General features: G+C 45.3%; 1 protein-coding gene across 3 annotated transcripts; it reads right to left on the bottom strand.

The window, feature by feature from the left end:
• Positions 1 to 2,133: 2,133 nt before the first annotated feature.
• Positions 2,134 to 22,441, bottom strand: PATL1 (PAT1 homolog 1, processing body mRNA decay factor). 3 transcript variants are annotated; one of them, XM_084859771.1, is made up of 19 exons: positions 22,250 to 22,441; positions 18,762 to 18,873; positions 18,275 to 18,489; positions 18,079 to 18,153; positions 15,298 to 15,492; positions 14,371 to 14,472; positions 13,434 to 13,523; positions 12,959 to 13,164; positions 12,766 to 12,855; positions 11,373 to 11,556; positions 10,934 to 11,057; positions 10,201 to 10,298; positions 9,951 to 10,010; positions 8,954 to 9,102; positions 7,106 to 7,265; positions 5,672 to 5,827; positions 4,901 to 4,992; positions 4,074 to 4,223; positions 2,134 to 3,331 (listed from the first exon to the last, which is right to left on the bottom strand). In XM_084859771.1, the coding sequence occupies exons 1-19, from the start codon at positions 22,430 to 22,432 to the stop codon at positions 3,310 to 3,312; spliced, it is 2,463 nt and encodes an 820-aa protein (XP_084715897.1). In that variant the 5' UTR covers positions 22,433 to 22,441; the 3' UTR covers positions 2,134 to 3,309. The 3 variants fall into 3 exon arrangements, with proteins under 3 accessions (XP_084715897.1, XP_084715887.1, XP_084715893.1); XM_084859761.1 differs by having other exon boundaries at positions 14,371 to 14,475; positions 18,079 to 18,156; positions 22,250 to 22,356; XM_084859767.1 differs by having other exon boundaries at positions 18,079 to 18,156; positions 22,250 to 22,356.
• Between the last annotated feature and the right edge of the window lie 578 nt (positions 22,442 to 23,019).

Raw genomic sequence — 23,019 nt, 5'->3', positions numbered from 1 at the left:
CATGGACTTACCTTGCTTGTTGCTGGTGCCTGGCTCCATGTCTGCCTTCCATTGTTTGGGGGGGGGGGGGTTGTACCACACACAAAGGAAAGGCAAAATGTTTTGCCTCAGCAGTGGGGGGCTGAACCATCCATCTCCCATACTGCTTTATCAGACAGTGCCACAGAGCTCCCTTGCCTCTGTTGCCTACTTCTCTGCATTTCTTGCATAGTGGGGAATGGCAACATGCCAGACAAAGCTCTGGGGAGGCTACCTCCACGTCTGTTTGTTACTGGCACAGACCCCAACTCGTAAGCACTGGGGGCATCTTGTTATTTTTGGCCTGTTTTATTTTTTGTGTTGTGCTCTTTTCTTCCCTCCCAGGCTTAGCAGGCAGTGGGTACAGCTGCCATTCTGGTGGTGTAGCAGCAGTGTCTCCCTCCTCCCCACCCACCCTTATAACATGAATATAGGATTGCCTCGTCCGTGACAGTCAAAATCTCAGACAGCTAAAGCTCAGAAGAACTATGAAGGCTGAAAAGCCCAGGCAAGGGGGCTTATGCCATAACCCCCTTGAGAAACCGCTGCTAGGGGCTTCTGCTGCTTTACCGTTTCATTTTTTGGTAGTACTTTAAAAGGCAAACAACCCCACTCACACAGAGGCAATGTATAAATGCAGTAACATTCATTCTACAATACTTACTTTATATATTGCCCTCTCAAGGTATTGCTTGAGCTATTGAACATTTTAAAGCAATTTCAGCTTTCGGCTTGGTGCAGACTTAGAACAGAGAAAGAATTTTAGACCTAATTTTTATTGCCTGGAAAGCCAACCTCATTTCCTAGTTGCCCTTTAAGACCTGGCTGATATCATGTACAGCAGGGATGGACAACTTCCAGGGGTTGGGGGGATCAAATCTGCTGCCACAATTCAGTGGCTGGAAAAAGTGGCATTTTTCTTGAAAGCAAGGTGCATGGGGAGCACACAACCTGCTTGGAAACAAAATCGCATTTCCGGGAGCATAAGCTGCTTCAAAACACGGTGCACGCTCCCCACACCTTGCTTCCAAGAAAAACTGCTGGTGTATTTGTTGCTGCTTGCAGGGTCAGCAATAGGGTGTGGGGGGGGTGTGGGGAGGTGTTGCAAAAACAGCCTGGGGGTGAGGGCACTCATGCAACCCACAAGCCATGTGTTGCCCACCGCTCATGTACAATCATCACTGGTGGGTGACTGTGCACTGCTCATTGATAATCTTAGGAAATGTGGCTTAGTAGCTAGACTTCTATCACATCCCCTTTGAAAAGAGTTTAGTAGTAAGGAAAAGGTTTGATTTCCCTCAAGTTTCAGAAATTGCTGTCCTTCCCATTTTGATAGTATGTTAATCCTAATCTAGTGACTTTCTAGATTTAGAAGCAATTTAGAACTTTCTAGATTAGAGGCATTGCTGGTACACTGGCAAATTGAGTAGGCTTGGGTGTTTTTGTTTTTTTAACCTTTTATACTATTAGCTGGAGGTCCTCTTCTTCCATGCATTTTTTCAGTAAAATACTTTTGTTTTAAAGCTCTGACTGGTAATATGACAAACTCAAAGCCTATATGCGTGCCAAAGCTCTCTCCATCACCAGCACATAAGGTGATGATAAAGGGAAGGGTAAGATAGGAGGGGACACTTGTGGCCAGAAGGCAGATCTTCAAGAACAAACCTTTCTCAGAAACCACTAGGAGCAAGCATATTGGAAGGGTAGCAGTGGTGGTGATGGCTGCAATGAATAAAACCTTGAAATAAAGCTCAGTGGCATATGATTAAGTTAGAATGACCTGAGTTCTTCTTACAGCCAAGCTGTTCCATGATTCAGAGCAAAAAGCAGGACTGAAACGGGGAGTTTAGCCTGGGCCAGAGTTCTCTTAGTAATCAATTCATGCAACATGAACGAGCTTCAGCTATTGAGCAATATAGAAATGAAATGAAATAAAATAAATAAAAAAAATGATTTTTGGCACCAGCCAAGAAGCCTTCATTCACACTTTACTCCTACATTTCTCCAGCTTCAGGGGCTCATACATGACTTTCTACTGCATGAAAAAAACAGTCTGTGTGACTGAGGCCCAAAAGTTTACAGGAAAGCAAGATCCATACACAGAACACCACTATACACACTCCCCACAAGTATAGAACTTCTTTTATTTACAATACCCTATAAAAATGTAAATTTAGAAATTTTCATTAATCATAACCAAACCAAAAAGTAAAAGCACAATAATAATAATGGACCACTTGATCATGTGTACTGAAAGGAGCAAGGGTGGAAGAAAGGGATCAAGAAAGGTTAAAGGACTGAGAGGAAAGGAAGTGGTGGAATAGTTAGTTAGAAATTTGGATTCGAGAGGAGGGGAAAGGGAGATGGAAGGAGAATACTGTGGAGAGGCAGTCAGTTAGTAACAGGATTTTACTGTTGGAGAATACCTACATGTGCAAATTGTTTTTAAAAGCAGAGTAAAAATTAAAAAAAACCTCACCACATTCCAAAAGAGGAGCAAAAAACAGCAGATCCTAGCAGTATGATACTGAAATTCACTAAGATTAATCTGTTCCAGGGGAATTAATTCCAGGTACCTTATTGGTTAGCCTACAGGGGGATCTCGGCCAGTTGGACCTTGAAGCAAGATGTGGGTCAAGAGGCAAAAAGCTCAGGTAGAAAATGAGTCTTGGGAAGACTAGACACATGTGCAAAGATGATGTTGCTTCATTACGAAGTCCAGAAAGGTGATCATTTTGTAGGGAATGGGCAACTCTATAATGAGGCATCTGGCACTGGAAGAGCAGAAAAATAGACTCACCAGTGGGCCAAGCTGAAGGAATTCCCATTGTTTAAACACACTCTAACATACAGGAGAGACAGAAGCATCTGCTGTCTCCATTTCCACAGTAAAGGGACACAACTACTCCCGCCCGCCTCCCGCCGCCCCTCTGTATGTTCTTAACAATGAGACAGGAAGGTGAAACTACTTTTCCTACTAGTTCATCAGTAGTGTGGTGGGGAAAATGGGGTCTGTATGGAGGAAATGTAATTGTGAAAGTGCTGAGGGGAGGGCCTTGGGTGAATTTAATGCAGCAAGGACATGCAGAACTGCAAACTGGCAATGAGGGGTGGAGAAGGAAAGCACATCCCCAGCCAAGCTCAGAGCAAGAGAGCAATCTTCGGTACTGGGCCAGAGACATAATCCCGCAAGGGTTTATTTCAAGAAGGCACTGCCTCCTCTTTGCCCACTAAAATACTCTGGAGGTGGCAGCAACGATGGAGACCAGCATGACAGCATTTTGAGGCCTTCTACCGTATTCCTTGAATCAACCTGAAATGGCAGAAGGCAATGAGAGTTGTCAGACTGCCTGCACTAGTACTAACTAGAAAGGTAAAGAGTCCTTTCCCAAGCTCAAGGATAATATTTATAAGCCACCTTTCAAGTAATCCACAATTTGATTAAACATATTAACATGTTTATTTTACATAACAAGACAGTATTGTTGTTACAAACCCATCCTTTAAATAAAACCATACCCTCACAGTGAGCTGATGCACTTGTATTGTACCATCAATGTAAAATGTAATGTAAGCAAGGTGACTGGTTTCTGCCCCAATGAGCTTACAATCTAGAACTCCGACAGTGGGGACCCCATAGGGGAGAGGCAAGAGTAAAAAGTAATGAATGTGAGCAGATTCAGTTACACAGACCTAGGCCTTGTTTCAGTTAAGAATGGAAGAGTAGAAGGTTAGGCCAAAAGGCTTCACAGAAAAGTGTTTCATCCAATTTTATTTTGTATTCATTTAATGGCTTCAAAGTTTAGTATCACTAAAACTTTCAGATTGGGTAGACTCACACTGAATTCTCTGCCAAACCTCTTTTGCTACACCACCCCACTGATGAACCTCTAACACTGTGGGCATTTGACATCAGATTCTATTTACCCACCCATTTCTGTAACATTAGATAAAAACAATTTTGTCATAGCTATCGAGATCAATGCCCCCTTTCCCTCTCTTCTCTACCATTCCTTGCCTCTTCTATTAAAATATGGATAACAGGATATACTTACTGCAACTTTGTCTCTAGCACATTCAGCTTCTGCCGATCAACATAGCGAGAGAAGAGAGATAAAAGATTAGAGGGGGTAGACACTGGCTTGGCCAAGGCTGCCTGCGGGATCCGGAGAAGCTCTCTGGTTGCCATGAACATCAGTTCTGTCCTGCCAAAGACAAGATAGTCGTGGTGGTGATAAGAATGCTGTTTGTGCAGAGTCTGGTACATGACACAGAAGCGGGGGTTTGCCATGGAAGTAACCTCCCTTTGTTTTCATGGCTACTCCATCATCGGCTATTTTGAAGAATCACTTTTTTTTCCTATTTCCTGAGACTTGTTCTCTTTTCCATTGGGTTATTTTGGACATTCTCCAGTTGTGTCTGACTCAGGAGAGGAAGACAAACAAGGTGGACATAGTATGCCTTTTTCCTTTTTTAAGGTTGACCATGCTCCACATGCAACTCTTAAGTCAAGTTGATCAACACAACAGGGCACTACTCTGACACAGAGAGTTGCGGCTTAGATCACACACACACACACACACACACACAACTTCGAGGGAGGTATCATGAGGCCATTTCTGGAAATGTTCTTTCCTTAGTCTTCCAATCAACATTAAGGAAACTGCAGAAGCCATTTCAAGTACTCCTGGAGCTACAATTACAATTCAAGAAGTGACCTTAACAGATTAAGTGGCCGCTAAAGAAAGAAGCCTACCCTGGAATTACATAGACTGGCCTTCACCTACTGTTGTGGATTCTCTGCATCTGTTTTGAGCCAAACTCAAAATACTTGATTTCTGAAGAAATAATTTAAGAATTAGATACAGCTGCCCAGACTCACCACTGGTTGTCTTGCATGAGATCTGTAGTAGAATCTGAACTCTGCAGTTCTTCCCCACGGCTCAAGATCAAGTACAGCAGAGAGAGGCCAAACTGTGGAGTGGAAAGGGGCGGGGGGAGAAAAGCAATTAAGCATGCCATCCTATGCACACTTGCTCTAGTAAAAAGTGATTTCCAAGTTAAGTCTATGATTTTAAGGGATGGGCCAATTCCTTTAATTCCTGACCAATTTAGGATTCAAGGGCCAGAAAGATAAAAACCATATACAAAAGAGTTAGCTGTATAAAATGAGAGTTAAGAGAAGTTGCTGAATTACCCCATAATACAAGAAAAAACATGTATTGACCCCAAATCCTCACTGAGCTGAGGGTACAAGGGCACTCCTCTTGTATCTTAGCAAATATATGACAAGCAGACGTGTCAACATTGCAGGTTGTTGTCAGTGTTTGTTCGCATGCAGCTTTAGGTACTGGGCAAGAGCACGTGGATTGGGAAATCCTCCTCCCTTAGTTATAGGGTCTTTCCCCCTCTCCCTGGGAGTCATACCAGGGAGAAGAGAAATCTAGAATCAGTACTCTCTGCATGCCAGACACAAAGTTCCCATTGATGGGGATGAAGGGACCACATTAATGTGATAGGGATGAAGGGACCATATTAACCTTTAAAACCCCAACAGTAACACCTTCTACATCTTGTAGCAATACAGTCCTAAGTCAGAGCCTACTGGTATATTGGGTGGGGCATAGATAAAAGCAGGGTAAGCAGCAGAAACCTTGTTCTGGAGCACAGCTGTGAGGTGTAGGTTGGCAGATGCTGTCGATGTTGTGCTCTGAGGTAGGTTCATTAGTTGCTGTAGGATGCTGGCAACAGTTCCCAGTGGAAGATGATAGAGAACAAGGGAGAAAGGCCTCAATAGGCAAGGCAGCACCTGAGGAAAGAGATTAAAAGAAAAAAATGGCCATACTATTTACACACACGACTAGAAGCATGCCACACACCAGAAGAGCAAATCCAGAGAATATGCCGATTCTTGAGCTTTTGAGCCTAGCAGAAATGAGATAGCACCAATTTTTGAATTAGCCAAGGAGTAAAATTAATGACATTTCAACAAGAGGTGAAGGGGAACGAAGTTAGGACATGACTATGTGGAATGAGATAATAGCATCACATCAAGGCTAGGAACTTTACTGTTTTATCCTGACCAATAGCACCAATTAAATCTTGCCACAGAGCTCAAGGGGTATAACGTAAGTCAATATTTGCCACCCATTTTCATACACAGGATGGTAGTCCAGAGAGAAGTATCTAGCACAAGGCCATACAACAAGCCAGAGGCAGGGTTTTTAATAAGTTTTAAGACATTTTTGTCCTAAATGATCTGATCTTTGCACCTCTAAAATGTCATAGAAAAACAGGTAACTACTGTGTGCTGAGGGTAATATTGTTATAGCGTTTGAGGGACACAACTTTAGGGGAAGCAACTGGAGGAAGCAACAACTCTCCACCTTCATTTCCCTATGCTTTCAAGACAGACACTTTCTAATTGGTTTTCCTTGAAATGTATCAGTCTGTCTCATACAGGACATTTTCAGGCTTATTTCTTTGGTACTTCAACATGTGAAGAATAGTGTAACATCACAGTTTAAAAGACCAGAAAGAACCATTAACCTATGCAAAAAGGCTATTGTTTTAGTGCAGCCATGGTACAGCAGAAAAAACAAAACAAAAACCAAGCTACCAAATTCTTCTCCACCTCTTTTTGAAATTACTCGTAGGAAAATCACTGGCATCCTACACTGTACATAGTAGCCTAGTGTTTTTTAGGATCACAAGTTAATGTAACGTTATTGTTCCCTAAGTTAAGCGATGGGGGAAGGAAATGGGAAAAACAAGCAGTGTACTCTGGTTGACACCCAACAGCTAAAATCTGAACATTTTTACAGAGCAATCCTATACATCTTTACTGAAAAGCAAGTCCGACTAAGTTCAGTGGGGCTTACTCCCACGTACATGTGACTGGATTGCAGCCTTACTGACTTGACTGAAAGACCGTAGCTAATCCACAACACAAGAAAACCTAATCCAAACTGTGAAATGTTTCTTTTCCTTTATTAAGAGAAAACATATGATGCTCAAATTAACTCCTGAATTATTGTAACACTCAAGACCCCGCCGTGGGAACATCTGTCTCTTCAATTGTGTTCACCTCATCCTGAGCATCTTTCTTGATTAGGAAGGGCAAGTTCCTGGATGTAGCCATAAGTATGTTGGCTGCTTGCTCGGTGGACAAAAAGGGCAAGATCCGGGCAACTAGACGCTTTCCTTTCCGAATGCACATAATCTGCACAAAAGGGTCATCACTCAGCCTGTCAGAAGAGAGCACAGAACTCCTTGTTAGGAAGAACCAGAACACATGACACTCTCCCCCCATACCATTCCTCTCTAGGCAGCATGCACAGCGGGCACTCTCACATGAAAGCGGGGTGGCTTTTAAAGTCATGGCTTCACCCACTGCTACAAAACAGATACATTTCAAAAAAACATTACTCATTCTTCACAAAGGTAAACATCTAGCAATGTATGCTGAGTCATTCTGAACCCTAAGAGCAGCCTTCTCCAGATGTTTTGGACTACATGTCCCAGCAATCCTGACCATTACCCATTCTGGCTAGGGTTGATTTAAGTTGAAGTCCAAAAGATCTGGAGGACACCAGGTTTGGGAAGGCTGCCTAAGAGAGTCTTGAAAAGGATTTCAGTGAGAACAGTGATGATCATGCTACAGTCAAATAATTATTTGGCATTTAAACCATTTTTGGCTGATCATCTTAAGTTGGATGAGCAAAATTGGGTGATCTGAGGGGTGCATCCAGTCTACAAACCAGCAAGGGGGGGGGCAGATATGGAGTGTGCAATGGTTGCAACAACAGCACGTGCCAGCAGGTTGCTAAAGGAAAAGAAGAAGCAAGTTGAGGGTGGGGGAAAGGGAGAAGAGCTACAAAAAAAGTTTACAAAAATGTTTGACCCAGTGATCTTGGAAGGAACTAGACAAGTAAAGTTTGCCACCCTGTTTCCTTCCAGGAGCAAAATTTGCTCCAACCTGTTCCAATCTTTCTTGCAATGCTCTTTTCATGAACACAACATCTCTCCAATTTTGAGTGGGGAGGCAATAGGCAATGTTATCCCCATACACAGACCACTTAACTGCAGACTTCCCTTTGTTTCTCATGCATATGCCTACAACCAACAAATAGTAATGGCCCATCCCTTTCAGGCCAAAAAAGGACAACGTTCTTAAGAAATGTTAGAATCATAGAATAGTAGGGTTGGAAGGGGCCTACAAGGCCATCGAGTCCAACCCCCTGCTCAATGCAAGAATCCAAGTCAGAGCATCCCTGACAGATGGCTGTCCAGCCTCGTCTTGAACGCCTCCAGTGTGGGAGAGCCCACCACCTCCCTAGGTAATTGGTTCCTTTGTCGTATTGCTGTAACAGTCAGGAAGTTTTTCCTGATGTTCAGCCGGAATCTGGCTTCCTGTAACTTGAGCCCATTATTCCGTGTCCGGCACTCTGGGATGATCAAGAAGAGATCCTGGCCTTCCTCTCTGTGACAACCTTTCAAGTACTTGAAGAGCGCTTCAAGTCATAGGGAGCAGCCTGCTATCCATTGTGTGCATGCACATACAAGGTTATGGCAGAAGGATGGACTGCAAGAGAGTCTTGTCTTCAGAATGAACTAGATAGATCTGGATGCCATTACTATCATGAACGTCCTGCATCTTACCTCCCTTACAACTGCCATTCTTTTGCTAATTTACTATTTCTCTCCAAAGCTTCTATTAGCAACTGTATAAAATATTAGCAAGCTATTCTCAAATTTCCAAGGGGCACTGAGATAAGCACAGTGAAGACTCATAGGCTACAGTATAAGGAGCCCATTCTGAACAGAAAGTGGGTTTCCTCTTAACAGAGAAGAACTGAAACAGCAACATTTTGGAGGGAACTGCATTTCTTGGAATTGTATTGGTGTATTAGTGTCCTACTGGGTGAACTCTTACCTTTCTTGGTTGGGCATTTTCCCCCTCAGATTGTCATACATGTCACAGATCTTCTGCTTCCTCTCCTCCATCAAGGCCAGCCTATCACCCTCCAGGCTCAAGAGGTATCGCCTCTCATAATCTTCTACATCCAGGAGGAGACTGTATGTCTAGTTATCAAGAGGTGAGTTTTAGACATACATACGTAAGAAGAGGCCTATCTAGCATCTTGTTCCCGAACTGGCCAGTTGCCTACAGGCAGCTCACAAGCAGGACATGAGCACGGTCCTGCTTGTATTTTCTTACAACTTGTATCTAGAGCCAAACTGCCTCCAATACTGGAGCTAGTATTGTGACTAGTAGTCATTGGTAGCCTTAACCTCCATGACTTTGCCTATTCCCCTTTCAAAGCCAACTAAGCTTGTGGCCATCACCACATCTTGTGGTAGCAAATTCCATGGTTTAACTATGTGCTATGTGAAGAACCACTTCCTTTTGTCTGTCCTGAAACTCCCACCATTTAGCTTCATCAGTCCTAGTATTGTGAGAGAGGGAAAAACACTCATCTCTATCCACTATTTCCACATACACGTGATGCCAGGAGACATTCCATATAGAGCTACGATTCCAATGTCTGAAGAACACTGCTAAATTGATAGATTTGGTCTCTTAAAGGCTTTTTTTTTTTTTTTTACACTCACAGTTCTTATGGAGCAGATGGCTGCTTTAGGCAGACTAGGGTTTGTGCCTGCCAAGTAAGACCATTAATTTAACTAATTTCATTTAAGAGGAAACTGCGCTGTAAGCAGGAAATTAACTCAGTAAATGAAGTAATCATAGCTAATCAAAAGGATGCTCTAGTGATTCCAGTGATTCCATCTAAGTCGAAGGAGGTAGGGATGGGTCTCCTTTACCTATGATGTCCTGCAGTTAAGCTGCTGCTGCCATCACCACCAGACATGGGATTAGTAACTCCCTTTTAATATTGTGCTGGATGAGGAATTAACATCAAACTTACCTTCTCAATAGTGAAGAGTGTTTGACGCCGTTTATCTCGAACCTGCTTCTCTTTTGTCTCCTAAGGAAGAGAGTGCAAAACATTCTAGAAAGAGTTCCCATTGCTTAGAAACATTTTCCTCTGCAACCCGAGCAGAGCAGGGAACAAGAAGGACAAGAGCTCCCATTTAGGAGGAAAGACAGAAGTATAAGAACAAGAGATGACAAGATGCCCACTGAGGAGCCAAGGTATTACCGCAAGGGAAACTTACGTCTTCTTCACCTCGTAACGTCACTACAGCATCAATCATTTTGCGGGGGTTATTCACACTGGAGACTGTGAGCTTCCCCAGGGAGCCCTCAAACTGCACTGCAAGCATAAAGAAAAAACAGTGCAGGTGGAACTGCATGAGCCAGCCTACTGGCCTGAATACCTCACCTTCCCCACACACAGGTCTAATAGTCCTGTCCCTCTCCAATTAAGTACTCCAGCAACCAAACAGAGCCTTCATATCAACAACCTGGACACCAAGGCTGTGTTACAGTTACAGAAGTAGCTCACATCTGTGCAGTCCTGCAAATCCTACTGCTCCTTGCAGTGTATAAGCATGCCTTTCTTTACGCCTTCCACAGTGGTATGTTAGCTGTAGTCAGTATATGCAGCACAAGGGTAGAGTTGAGGGAGCGGAATGGACTATTCCACTTTAGACTGCAGGTGGGGAAGGAGTCATCTTTTCAAAGGCTCCCCCGTATGGAAAACACCCTGCAAATAGAAAACTAGCACATCAAGGAACACACATCTCTCCCCTTCACCTGATGTGCTTGTGTTCTACTTGTAGGACATTTGTGGGGGTTTATAAATACGTGGTAGCATTCAGTAGTGGTACCTCAACCCAACCCTGCCCTACTGTGTGAAGTAGCCTAGCCCACTCTTCCACGCCCCAGTTCCACTTCCTCATTCTGCTGCAGGTTTAGGCCGGCCCTTGGCACACAAGAGGCACTGACCTGGCTTGTAGGCATGCTCCAGCTTTGCCACTTGTGGGGTGATCAGTTTAGTGCGCTCCTTTTTAGGGCCATCACCGTGCATCTCTTCAGCGGCAGACAATTTTTCCAGCTTCTGGAAATAGTTCTAAGGCACAGAGAAGTGGTTAGAATACCACCAGCAGCCTGGCGCCGTTAGCCAAGATGAGAACCTGCCATCCCCGACAAGACAAAGAGCAAAGTACTATTACAGGCCTTAATTGGGTTAAATGGACAAAGGGAATTCTTCAGAATCACAGCTAGACCTAAATTTTCTCCATCAACTAGCTAGAGGGTACAGGTATGGGAGAAAGGGTGCCCAGGAGTGTCCAGCTGCTAGTGCCTGTGGACTCTGGTTTCCATGGAGGCATACCCTGGGACAAGCTAGTCAACAATACCCTTATGAAGTATACGAAGTACCAACCTGGTAGTAGAAGTCATCCAAGTATGGATCAGTGCTTTGCAGTTGCATCATCTGGATCTTGGACACCCAGTCCTTTTCCCGCTGCAACATGAGATTGGCATACGGGTCCTTCTTTATCTGCTCCTGATGGTTATTTCGGTGGCTCCCTCGGTCCCCTGTCGCTCCATTTAGATTCCGGTGCTGACTGAAAGGAGTGCCACAGAATTCAGGAAAACACAACACAGAACAGTTATATGTCATGTCCTTCTATGGAAGTATTCCAGGGCAGCAGACTTGTAAGAAATCTCTTGCCACAGCCCAATCCCAAGTGGGATGGAGAAGAGATATAAGAGACTCAAGCAAATTCCTACAGATCATGAGACAGCCCTAGATCAACGCAATATGTAGGGCCATGGTACTGATTTCCAAACTTGTAAAAGCAGTAAACCATCAGCAGGATATGGGAGATTAAGTTTAACCTGAATAAGCACATTTTATCCCAATCGTGAACTTGTCTTATCTTTTGGCAAGTCATGAAATCACTCACTTGACCTCCCATGTAAGTCTGATTCAAGTAACCCTTTGATGTTGAGAAATGCCTCCAGACAACAGAAACTCAGGGCTATGGATATTCCAGGTGTGCTGTGTGATCCCTGTGCCACAGGCTGCATAAGAAGAACTTTTTAAAAGCAAATTTCTAATCCTGATCAGACAGAAAACCAACAAACTTACAGGCTGATTTTGGTGAAGGAAAAGGGCTAGATCGAGAGTGGGACTTTAGTATCCTGTGCAGCTGTCTCCTGAAGATAAGAGCCATCTTGCTGGATAATAATATACGCCTGCCAAGTCCAGCATTCTGTGTCCATCAGTGGCCAACTAGATGCTCTGGAAGAGCTCACAAGCAGGCCATGATGGCAATAGCCGTTCCATTTTTCTCCATATCTAGTCACCAGAGATTTAGTTTTTATCCATTATGACTTATAAATCTATGCATTTATCATGGTCTAATGCTCCTTTAAAACTGTCTTAGCTAGTAGCCATCCCCATTTTGCAGCAATGAATTCTATACTTATGCATGGCATGAAGAAATCATTCATTTTCCTATGGCTACCTCTGCACTCTGCCTGTGTTTAGAAGTCTAGTATAATCTCTAAGCCTTTAGTCTATCCCATTCCCATATACTGGAGTCCTTGCCATATTTTTCTAATTATTCTTTGAAATTCTGACTTAGATTTATAAACACAGACATATTGCAGGGGCACTTGATCTGCACAGGTTACTTTGGCACAGAAATTGGGTTTCCTCAGTATCAACGATGCACAACCCCAACAGTACCTCACTTCTTGCACTGTGAAGGCATTTAAGGTTTCCCTCCCTACCTCAGCAGAAGCACACAGATGCATCCAAAACTCACTTCCTGTTCTGCTGCTGCCTCTGGTGTAAGAGTCGCCGGTGCTGTGGATGAAGGTGGGTTGTATCTGGCCTGAATATCTGTGGCTGAGGCCTAGGGAATAAGGTTGTCTTTCAGGAAAGGGCAGTGGAGGATCCACAGACACAATTCAGTTCAGCTGTCTCACTGGAGGAAAGGTGGAGCAAGTGGGGATTACCTGAGATTCTGCAAGTGGGCTCCAGGACATGGGGCATGGTGTTGCGATGATGGTACAGGCGGTGCCCCAAAGAAGGCACGAAACCCACTGGCTGGAGGCATCATCTGCCCAACTCGGCCCTGGAGCAGTTTGGGGTTCATGGACGCAAGAGGGTTGCTAACAAGACCCGAAACCCGTGCAAACTGACTGGGAGACATCCTGCCTGCCTATAGGAAGGAGGAGAAAGCAGCAGCATCAGTACAAAAACGTTATTCATTGGATAATGCAAAACAGAGAGAGAAAGAAAGAACAAACATCGTTGATGGTTCTCTATTCCCCGAATAAGTGAATTGGAAAGTGAAGGAAACACAAAAGGAAGATAAATAGAGGAAGAAGTTCTACATTAAAGCAGAATACCCTGTAGAGTCTACAGTGTAGACAATGCTGTGGGCAACAGAAAGGAGAAGGAGAGAAAGGCAGCAGTCAAGATGTTTACCTGTGCTCCTCCTAGCAGTTGCGCTCTTTGGAGGTGAGTGAGAACAGGAGTAACGCTGGGAGGGAATGGGTGGCCCAGGAGGGAGGAATTCTAGGAAGAGAAAAATGGAACACACCAAACCTAAAAAGAAGCACTAAGCCAGTACAAACATTCCAAGGTTTCACCTCTAGAGACATTCAGATGACAGAGAAAGGAAGCGAGGAGAAATACAGAAGCTAGAAATGCTGGAAAGAGGCAACACCGAAGCAGGGATGCATGTGAACCTCCAGTACGTTGGTCATTCCTATCATACAGGCCAGGGTGAGGAAGGGGGCTGGGAAGAAGAGAAAGACAAAAGAATTCAATGTAGCAGCAGACAACAACATGTCCCAACACTGGAGGAAGAAACTGAAGGTCTATTTGGAAGTACATCGCAAGCCATAAGGCTGCTAGATTGCTTTATGGTCAATAGGGTACAGCAGATCGTGAAAATCCAGGGCACTAAATGTTAGTTGTTGGACATGCTGCCCTTATTCTGGAGTTGTTTTTGAGGGCAACAACTTCAGTGTGGAAAATCTGGGAATCTTGATTCATGAATTTGGATGCCATGAGACAAGGATCTGAGCTCTTCAGGCTTCCTTATTTGCAACAGCAAAATACTAAAGGAATAATGTCCCTCTAACAATAAGCGATTCTACCGAAAGCCACAAGAAAGTTCACAAAGGTGCCCCAGGGGTCTCCTGCAGTTTACAGGCTCTATGTTGTCCACAGGAAATTGAATGCACTCAAGGCCAGAGAGGTTTGTTTCAAAACATAGCAATACTGAAGAGAATCCGAGTTACGTTTATGAGGAACAGTCTTCGAGAACATTAGAAAGAGCAAGGAATATCGGGGAATGGATGAGGGTGCCAAGTATTAGAGCACAAGCCAACACATAGAACTACTCAGTCAGAACTACCGTCACATTGCAGAGTTGGTTTGGAGACATCCTCTCATTGAAGGGGCTCGGATAACGCTGCTGAATCGGGACTCTGATGTGAACAGGCTTTGGACACAGGATCTGCTGAACGGAAGAAAAAGGAAGCGAAATAAGCAGGCGGGAGGGCTGGTCTAAGCCTCAGCCACAAATGACATCCTCTGCGTCTAGCTCCCAGATACCAGACTGCATCCTCAACATTAACAAGGCTGAGGGAATCAGGTCAATGTTGACAGCTGGCAAAAGTTAACTCAATTCCCTTCTGGAGTGAACATTAGGTTTAAGGCAGAGTCTATGAATATGCAGCAAGCGCTTTCCCATGTTATCAAATGGTGGCAACCCAAGACTTGCTTCCTAGTGTTATTGCTTCCATTGACCTGATTCGCATGTCACGGCACTCACCGCAGTTTAATTTACCCACGAGGGCTGTTGTGTTGTGCTGGGTGCTCATGGGTACCATGTTTGCGTGGCCCGCTTGCTGCAGTTTGTTGTGTCACGTGAGCCCAGGTAGCAGGGATGGTTTGAGGGTTAGACAAAAATGGCACCAGCAGGCACCCAGCACCACGCAACATCCCCTGTGGGTAAATCAAGCCACGGCGAGCAGTCATGTTGTACGAACCAGGCCGCTGCCTTTGCGAACACAAACCAGCTTTCCTCAACTTGGTGCCCTCCAGATGTTGCAGACTCTGACTTGGATTCCTGCACTGAGCAGGGGGTTGGACTCGATGGCCCTGTAGACCCCTTCCAACCCTACTCGTCTATGATTCTATGACCACAACTCCCATCAGCCCAGCCAACATGTCCAATGGTTAGTAATTCCAGGAGTTGTTGTCCAAACAGCTGGAGGGCACCAGGCTGAGCAAGACCCACACAGACTCATTCCAGAAAAACAGGGGTGGTGGTGAATACCTGCTGGTTAAAGTTGGGCATAGTGGGCTGCTTAGGCGGGGTCCCAATAGGAACAGCCCTAACAGGAGGGCTACCAATGACTGGTGAGGATGACCGTCTGGGTAACGCCCGCTCTGAGACGTCCTGCTCCTCTTCTCGGGCCTGAGGAGGCCTCTGTGGCAGGGCATATTCAAGCACCGATACAGAGGGCACCTCCTGGAGAGAAGAAGGGGAGAAAACACACCTGCTAGTGACTTCCAATACTTGGACATTTGGGAGGAGACAGAGATGGAACGTAGCTTAGCCCGTACCTGTTCCCCAAGTGGGAAGTGCACTAGGGACATTTAACCAGCACATGAAAGTGGACCTTGTGGGATGCAAGAGTCAGGAATGGAGAATGAATACTCTTGGTATCCTTGGTAAATACCCTTGATAGCTGTAAACCAGCAAGTAGACACAGCTCTGAATACTGGAGAGTAGACTGTGAATAAAAAAGCTTTGGTTCACTGCTCAGCTGTGCCACCAATTCTTTTACTTTGGGAAAGATATATACCCAAGGATACCGCCCTTCTAAGAACATAAGAACAGCCATGCTGAATCAGACCAAGGGTCCATCCAGTCCAGTATTCTGTTCACACAGTGGTCAACCAGCTGTTGATCAGGAACCCACAAGCAGGGCACGAACGCAACAGTACCCTCCACCCATGTTCCCCAGCAACTCATGTACATAGGCTCACTGCCCCTGGTACTGGAGGAAGCATATAGCCATCAGGACTAGTAGCCACTGATAGCCTTTTCCTCCAGGAGTTTGTCCAGCCCCCTTTTAAAGCCATCCAAATTGGTGGCCATCACTACATCTTGTGGTAGTGAATTCCATAGTTTAACTATGCGCTGTGTGAAGAAGGACTTCCTTTTATCTTATCTGTCCTGAATCTCCCACCAATCAGCTTCATAGGAGGACCCCGGGTTCTAGTATTTTGAGAGAGGGAGAAAAATGCCTCCCTATCCACATTCTCCACACCATGCATGATTTTGTAGACCTCTATCATCTCTCCCTTCACCTTCCTTTTTTCCAAGCTAAACAATCCCAGCTGTTGTAACCTTCTCTCACAGGGGAGATGCTCCAGCCCCTTGGTCATTTTAGTTCTGCACTTTTTCCAGCTCAACAATATCTTTTCTTAGGTGCGGTGACCAGAACTGGACACCGTATTCTGTTTCCCACAGCCTGAGAGAGTGCTTTTGTTTTGTTTGTTTTTTCAGAGGAAGAGATTTACAAATGGGAGGAGAAGGCAAAGACATGTCTGTCAATCATCAGAAGCTTCTTGAAACTACGCATCCCCAAAGTTCTAGATCAGCCTTCCCCAATCTGGCACCCTCCAAATGTTTCAGACTCCAACTCCCATCAGCCCCAGCCAACATGACCAATAGTCAGGAATGCTGGGAATATTTCAAAACATCTGGAGGGCAGAAGATTGGGCAAGGCTGTTCTAGATGATTGTTCATTTTCATGCTGGGCTTCTGTGTCCAGCCATCAGTTTTAGACAGGGCTTAAAGGCAGGCCCCATGTAAATCTGATAGAAGGGTTACATCTCAGTGGAATGGAGCATGCCATATAGGAAAGCCACTTTTCTCATTAGTGCTTTGGGGGCAGCATTGAAACAGGAAGAGTAGAAATCTACTTGAAAATTCAGGTTTCACAAGTCCTAATGAAAAATTGAAGAACTGTTGAATCAGTTCAAATGCTCCAGCTAGTCCAACATCCTAGCTCCAAAAGGGGCCAGCCAGACACTTCCAGAAAGCCTGCAAACATGGCAAGAAGTGACAGCCCTCCCTTGCCGCTTCCCCCCTCCCCTCCTCAGCATCTTCTGGCACATTGCCTCTGAAGCTGGAGGATCCATTTGGCTATCATGGCTTATAGCTGTAGATCACCCCTCCACAAATTTGTCCAACCCAGCTGCCAACACCACCACGTTTCTAACACCAACATATTTTACTCAGGATAGTCTGCAAGCAGAGGAGAAGCCAGTCTGGCGCTTTATATCCCAGCAGAGACTCTCTGCACGACAGACCCCAACAGGCAGTTTTAAGCACCTTTTCACAGCAGAATTCTTAGGACAGTTGAGACCTATGCTTCAAGGTACAAGCTTGACTGCCTACAGCAGAGGTGGGGAACCTCTGGCCCTCTGGGGTTCCCCAGAAGGGAAAGGGGGGTTCCCCACCTCCTTTCCCCCAACCACCTATGGTTTGGCAGCTTTTCTGCATTTGTGCAGTTTTCCCCCCATTCTAAAAGGTTGAAATGTGGCTTAGCTGCTGGCAGTAAGAGCTTAAAGCTACAGTATGCAGGTATTTTTGGCCCTACCCATTTTGCCTTTAGCCACACCCGCTACTGGAATGAGGTCCCTGAGAGCTTCTCTGAAATTGAATTCAACTCTCAAGCTGAAAGAGATTCGACACCCCTGGCCTACAGTCACCCAAGGTGAAGAAATAATCAATAAGGTAGACTGTATCAAGAACTGAGGCAATGGGGCAAGATATGGTATGTCCATATCTTGTGATGATCTCAAGAAGGACTTTCTCCTCTTGCAAAACCTCCACTGATCAGCAGAGACCACTCCCCTACTCCAGCCATCTACTTAAACTCAAGTCCACAAGCCTCTTGCGCAAAGACATTGTCACCATCTTTTGCACAGCATACTGTGTAGATAAATGTGAAATAATGGAAGTAGCAGGGAACACCGTGAACTGCCTGGAAAACCCAAGATTTTTTTTTTGATGAAACAGAAGGGGAATAGAGCACTGCACCTGAGTGAGAAGCGGTCCTCTAATGCGCCTGAGAACCGAAGGACCATCCCAGATGCTTGAATTGAGGCCACCTGGCTGCTGCAAAGAAGGGAAGATGGGGATTAAACCCACAGAACAGATCTTACAACCCATACAACCCACTACAGATGAGAGTATTCTTTTCCCATCATTAACACCATCATCACTTGGTGCACACCTGTACCAGGGGCCGGGTCTGCACAGCCTGCATGATGGCTGGATCTTCCAGCTCATTATCAATCACCATCTTGCTCAGCCTCTCTGCCAGGTTCTCTTCATGGTCTCCCAGCAGGTCCATCTCATCTGTGACTCTCCGATCCACTTGCTCTCCCGAGGATGCAGGCTTTTCTTCCAGCTCTGCCAGTCTTTCATGGGCTTCCTGCCAATCATCATCTGCAAAGGAATGGCAGGAAGGATATTTGCTCAGCATTCTTGCCCTCACTCCTTGTTCTATGACTCTGTCATCTGCCTGTACCCCACAGGCAAAAGACTGGAATAGCAAAGGGCTTCACAAGCAGTCAGGGCTGAGCTAAGATAACTTCCACAAGGGAAGAAAAGAGAAAGTTCCCGCACGGTTACAATAGTATGTAAAAGGACAGAATATATATAAGACAGCCTCTGGCATATGAATGGAAAGTTAGAGTACATTTGTTATGCAAACTCACCAATTGCACCAGCTCCAAATGTATCATCGTTGAACTGGTCAATATCTTCATCTTCCTCTGCCAAATTATGAAAGGCTTCTTCATCCTCATCTAGAGGGCAGTCTTCAAGGGACTGAAAATAAAAGAAACCCACAGTATTGATATCATGAACTAGAAAGAAATGCCAGCCTCCTCCTATAGCATTCCAAAAGATTCCTCCATAAGCATAAGACCCAGAAACTTGCTTACATAAAATCACAAGAGTTCTAATTTCAGTAGATGGGGTCCCATCTTCATCCTTCCAACAAATATGAAAAATATCTTTCAATTGCACCTGCTACCAGAACACCTATTAATTTGGCCTAATTAGGCACAAAGCCCATGAGAATACAACAACCACACTGTCTACAGCTTTCCTCCAGAGTGGAATGCTACTTCCTATCTTATGAACCAGGATGAAGTACTCTTCCAGATGTGCAGAGTCATAACTCAATTTGCAATTTCAATAGCTAACTTCAGGATTCCTCAGGCTCTGACAAGATCATGTTGTATCAGGTTACGCCAGAAGGCTCATTCACCACTTTTAATGTCACTGCACCAAAGGATCTTAACTGCACAGTGGCCATTTAATCCCCTCCTTCCCATGCTGTAATATTGCTAGATCCATTCCCTAGTATGGATAGATAAAAGGGGGTGTCGTGAAATTCAAATGGCAAATGGGGCTAGGAACAAAGGAAGCTGCCTTATACTGAGCCAGACCCCTGGTCCATCTAGCCCAGTTTTGTCGATACTGATTGGCAGCAGCTCTCCAGGGTTTCAGGTAGGCATTCGGGAGAGGACGGGGATTGAACCTGGGACCTTCTGTGTGCAACGCATATGAATATAACAACAAAGAAGAGAAAAGCTGGAGCAGACTAACAGTCCATCCAGTCCAGCATTCTGTTCACACAGTGGCCAACCAGCTGCCCTGGTGCTTTGTCACTGACCTACAGCCCCTTCCCATAAATAAATGTATGAAAAAAACTAACATTTGACACATGGCTCTTAACATGTGGCAGACATCTAGCAGAACAGGAGTGGTATCAAGCAGTGTGCAGCAAAACTTAAGTTCATTTATTTCTATATCTGTTTGGAACAAGCAGAAAACAAGAGGGAAAGCTGTGGTACACTCTTAGCTCACAACCTGCATTTTCAAAAAACTATGTGAATGCTAAAATAAGTTGCACTATACCAGATGAGGCTGCAGCCTACAAATTATTTACTCTGCAGTGGTCTTATTCCGTTTATAGCTGACAACTCCAGAATAAGTAACATTAGGACTGACACCTGGATACCACCTTTTCCACAGGATACTGTTCTCCCCAACAACAAGGATAACACATCTTATGTAAATCATTGTGTTAATATTTTCTTACTCTCCCTTCCTTTTTACTATGCCAAAACGTGTTTCATACAGGGAATGGTTTCACTCATGAATCAATTCAAGTTACATATGAATCAAAGTGCTATTTCAGTTTCAAAGCACAAACCAGCCCCTACTAGTTAGAACACCACCTGATTATGTTGGATATATAAAGAAAACAAGAATGAAACGAAGTATCTGTAGTAAGCAGAAATTAAAAGTAAGGCAGGGAATGGAAACCAGCCAGGGGGCTTCCTGAATGAGGCACCCTCCATATGGCAACTTTTTAAAGACACACGCACTCTGGCAAATAAAACCAGTGTAAGGATGTGTGAAAATCCACTATGAGAAAAGGAGCACATCTAGCCAAGAAAAACACTGTTATCAGATAAGTGTTACTCTAGGGTCAGGCATTTGACTTATCAAAAAAGATTTGGTTAACTGACCAGTCAAGCAGATAATGATCAAATATTGCCAAAGAATGGTCAAGTATTTTAAGGCACTAACTTTATTAGAACAAAAGAGATATTTTAACCATCAACAGGTGTGACACTTAACTGATTTGTTTTTGTAGTTAGCATAACTTATTTCTCTTTTAAAAACTAATCTATTATAATTAATATTAACTACAATTTATATAAATGTAAATAATTCACTGAGTAGGGTTTCTAGCTCAAGACTCAAGGCAAAATTGGGGAGCTTTTTGTCAGTCCCCATTTGTAGCTGAGGGAGTAGCCATCGCATCAGTTTAAGAAATTGCTACTATAAACATACACCTATGGGATGAGACTTCGTTGTACAGGGTATATGAGGTCATCTGTCTATGTCTATACAAGCCAGTGCCCAACATTCCACCCCACCTCCCAACATTCCATCACACTCTAGCGTGACCAAGAAAAAGAATCCAAGCTATGGGGCTATGCAGGTAAGAGCATGCTTGACTGGGGTTATGAGGGGCAGGGCACAGTTTTACCCCCAATCTACCCCATTAGAACAGCACTGTTGCAGTGAGGGCAAAGCCCCTTTGATCTTCCCTAATACAGATCTCAGACTGGGATGCAGTGTGTGTGTGCGCACGCGCACACATAGAGCACCTAAAAATGCATTGCATCTCAGATCCTTGCAACTGACAAGCTCTCCATCCGCACAGCATACTAATTATGTGTAGTTTATGTCTGTCTGTCTGTCCTACTTCTCAACATTCTGGTCACACAGAGTCTGGGCATATGCAGACAGAAGCAGGCATGACCATGAAAGGCTAGGAGTCACCAGGAGCAGGGAATAAATTTAGCTTTCATCCCAGTCATGCACCCTTACTGCTGGCTCCAGTCTATGGATTTTCTCCCATAAATCAAACCCCAATGTCTGGCTATCTCATCAGCAAGATTATTGGTCACAATCGTACCCCATTCACCTGTGATCATGCACATTCCTTCCGCATGACTGTCTTAAGGGAAACCCAATGGCCACAACTGAGAATTATTTCTGGGGCCTCTATCCAACACAGTACCTCTATGCCATGTTATACAGCCTCAGGGCCACACAACACAAGTTTTTTTTAAGTGGCTTTCTGTATGATATGGCCAATACAAATGAGCATGCGGGGTGTTTTCTTCCCTGAAGGCCATCACAAGCGAAAGCAGCTCCAGCAAGCCTAGTTATTCGCTTGCTTAGGGGTGGGCGACAGAGTGGGCACTTCCCGTATCTATCCTCAGGACTGTTGGTGGAAAAGGGGGTCTGCAATGAAGAGATCCACTTGAACAGAGAGGGGGAGGGAGACGAAAAGAGGCGCCCGCCCTGCACAGAAGAATGCGGCCACGGGCTGCCCCGTTCTCCTCCGCCTAGACTAGCTTCCACCCACTCCGCGGGCAGGGGACCTCCTGGGTCACCGTCCACAGACCCTCCACGCCTAGAGCGGCCGCTCCTCGCCTTTGGCACGCGCCACAGGACAGCTCAGACAGCAGAAGGGGAGAGCGAAGAGCTCCCAGGACGGGTCAAAGGTCACCGCAAAGGTGGTCCCGGCCACCTCCGTCCTCTTCCGCCCGCACGAAGGAGGCCCCGCTCGCCAGAGGCCGGGCGGGGCCCACGCCCGGCGGCGCCTCCTCACCTGGTAGCGGAACATAGCTCGCGGCGGGGCGAGGAGTCTCCCCGCCGCACCGCCCGGGAGGCTCCGCGCGAACCCTACTCCAGCTCCGGGACCCCGCCCCCTGCTACGTGCCCCACGTCCTGACGTAGGCGCTTGAAGTCTGCCGCACAGGTTTCCTCTTGCGTAGATAAATTCGGCGCGCATGCGCCTTGGGAGCCGCGCTCCTTCCCGGTCCCGCTATGAAAGGAAGAACGCTGCGCTCTCGTTTTCCCCCGTAAGGGGGAGTGTCGCCTTAAAGGGCCAGAGCTCAGTCTCTCTTGTGGGGAAAGGGGGTCTCCCGTCGTACAAAGGACGGCAACAGCTGCTGCTGCTGTTGTGAAGGAGCCCTCTGCTTACCTTGTATACAGTTGAGTTTTGCATAGAAAAGTTACAGCCATGGGGTCGCGTTCAACGTTAGTCCTACTTAGAGTAGACCCATTGAAATGCATGGGGTGCCAGTTAAGACTTACATGGGGTGCAGCCCACTCGATACAACACATACGGTGCCTCCTGCGCTCCGCGGGCTTCTCTCTTCACCGTTTACATGTTCTCTCTCTCTATAACCCTGCGCCTGCGTGACAGTGTCTGTCTCCTGACCTAGGACAACACTTTGCATGTGAAGAAGTGGACTGACTGTAGGCACCGAAGCCTGACATGTTACAAGGCATTACCGTTTGTTTATTTGTTTGTTTATTTAACATTTCTATTCAGCTTTTCTGTGACAAGGCAGCTGACATAATGAAAATATAATT

The sequence above is a fragment of the Heloderma suspectum genome, chromosome 1 (genome assembly GCF_057233095.1).
Source record: "Heloderma suspectum isolate Gila_16-S chromosome 1, 16-S_ref, whole genome shotgun sequence".
In the NCBI taxonomy this organism is placed as follows: domain Eukaryota; kingdom Metazoa; phylum Chordata; class Lepidosauria; order Squamata; family Helodermatidae; genus Heloderma; species Heloderma suspectum.
This window is presented reverse-complemented; position numbering and strand designations above follow the sequence as displayed.

What these genes read in the sequence shown, in the direction of transcription:
- PATL1 (XM_084859771.1), bottom strand. Translation starts at nt 22,432, where the DNA reads ATGCGCGCCGAATTTATCTACGCAAGAGGAAACCTGTGCGGCAGACTT. An exon ending in GAGGACCGCTTCTCACTCAG is followed by an intron (nt 15,493 to 18,078) that starts GTGCAGTGCTCT and finishes TCTTCTCTCCAG; the next exon opens with GAGGTGCCCTCTGTATCGGT. An exon ending in GGAGCATGCCTACAAGCCAG is followed by an intron (nt 10,299 to 10,933) that starts GTCAGTGCCTCT and finishes TTATGCTTGCAG; the next exon opens with TGCAGTTTGAGGGCTCCCTG.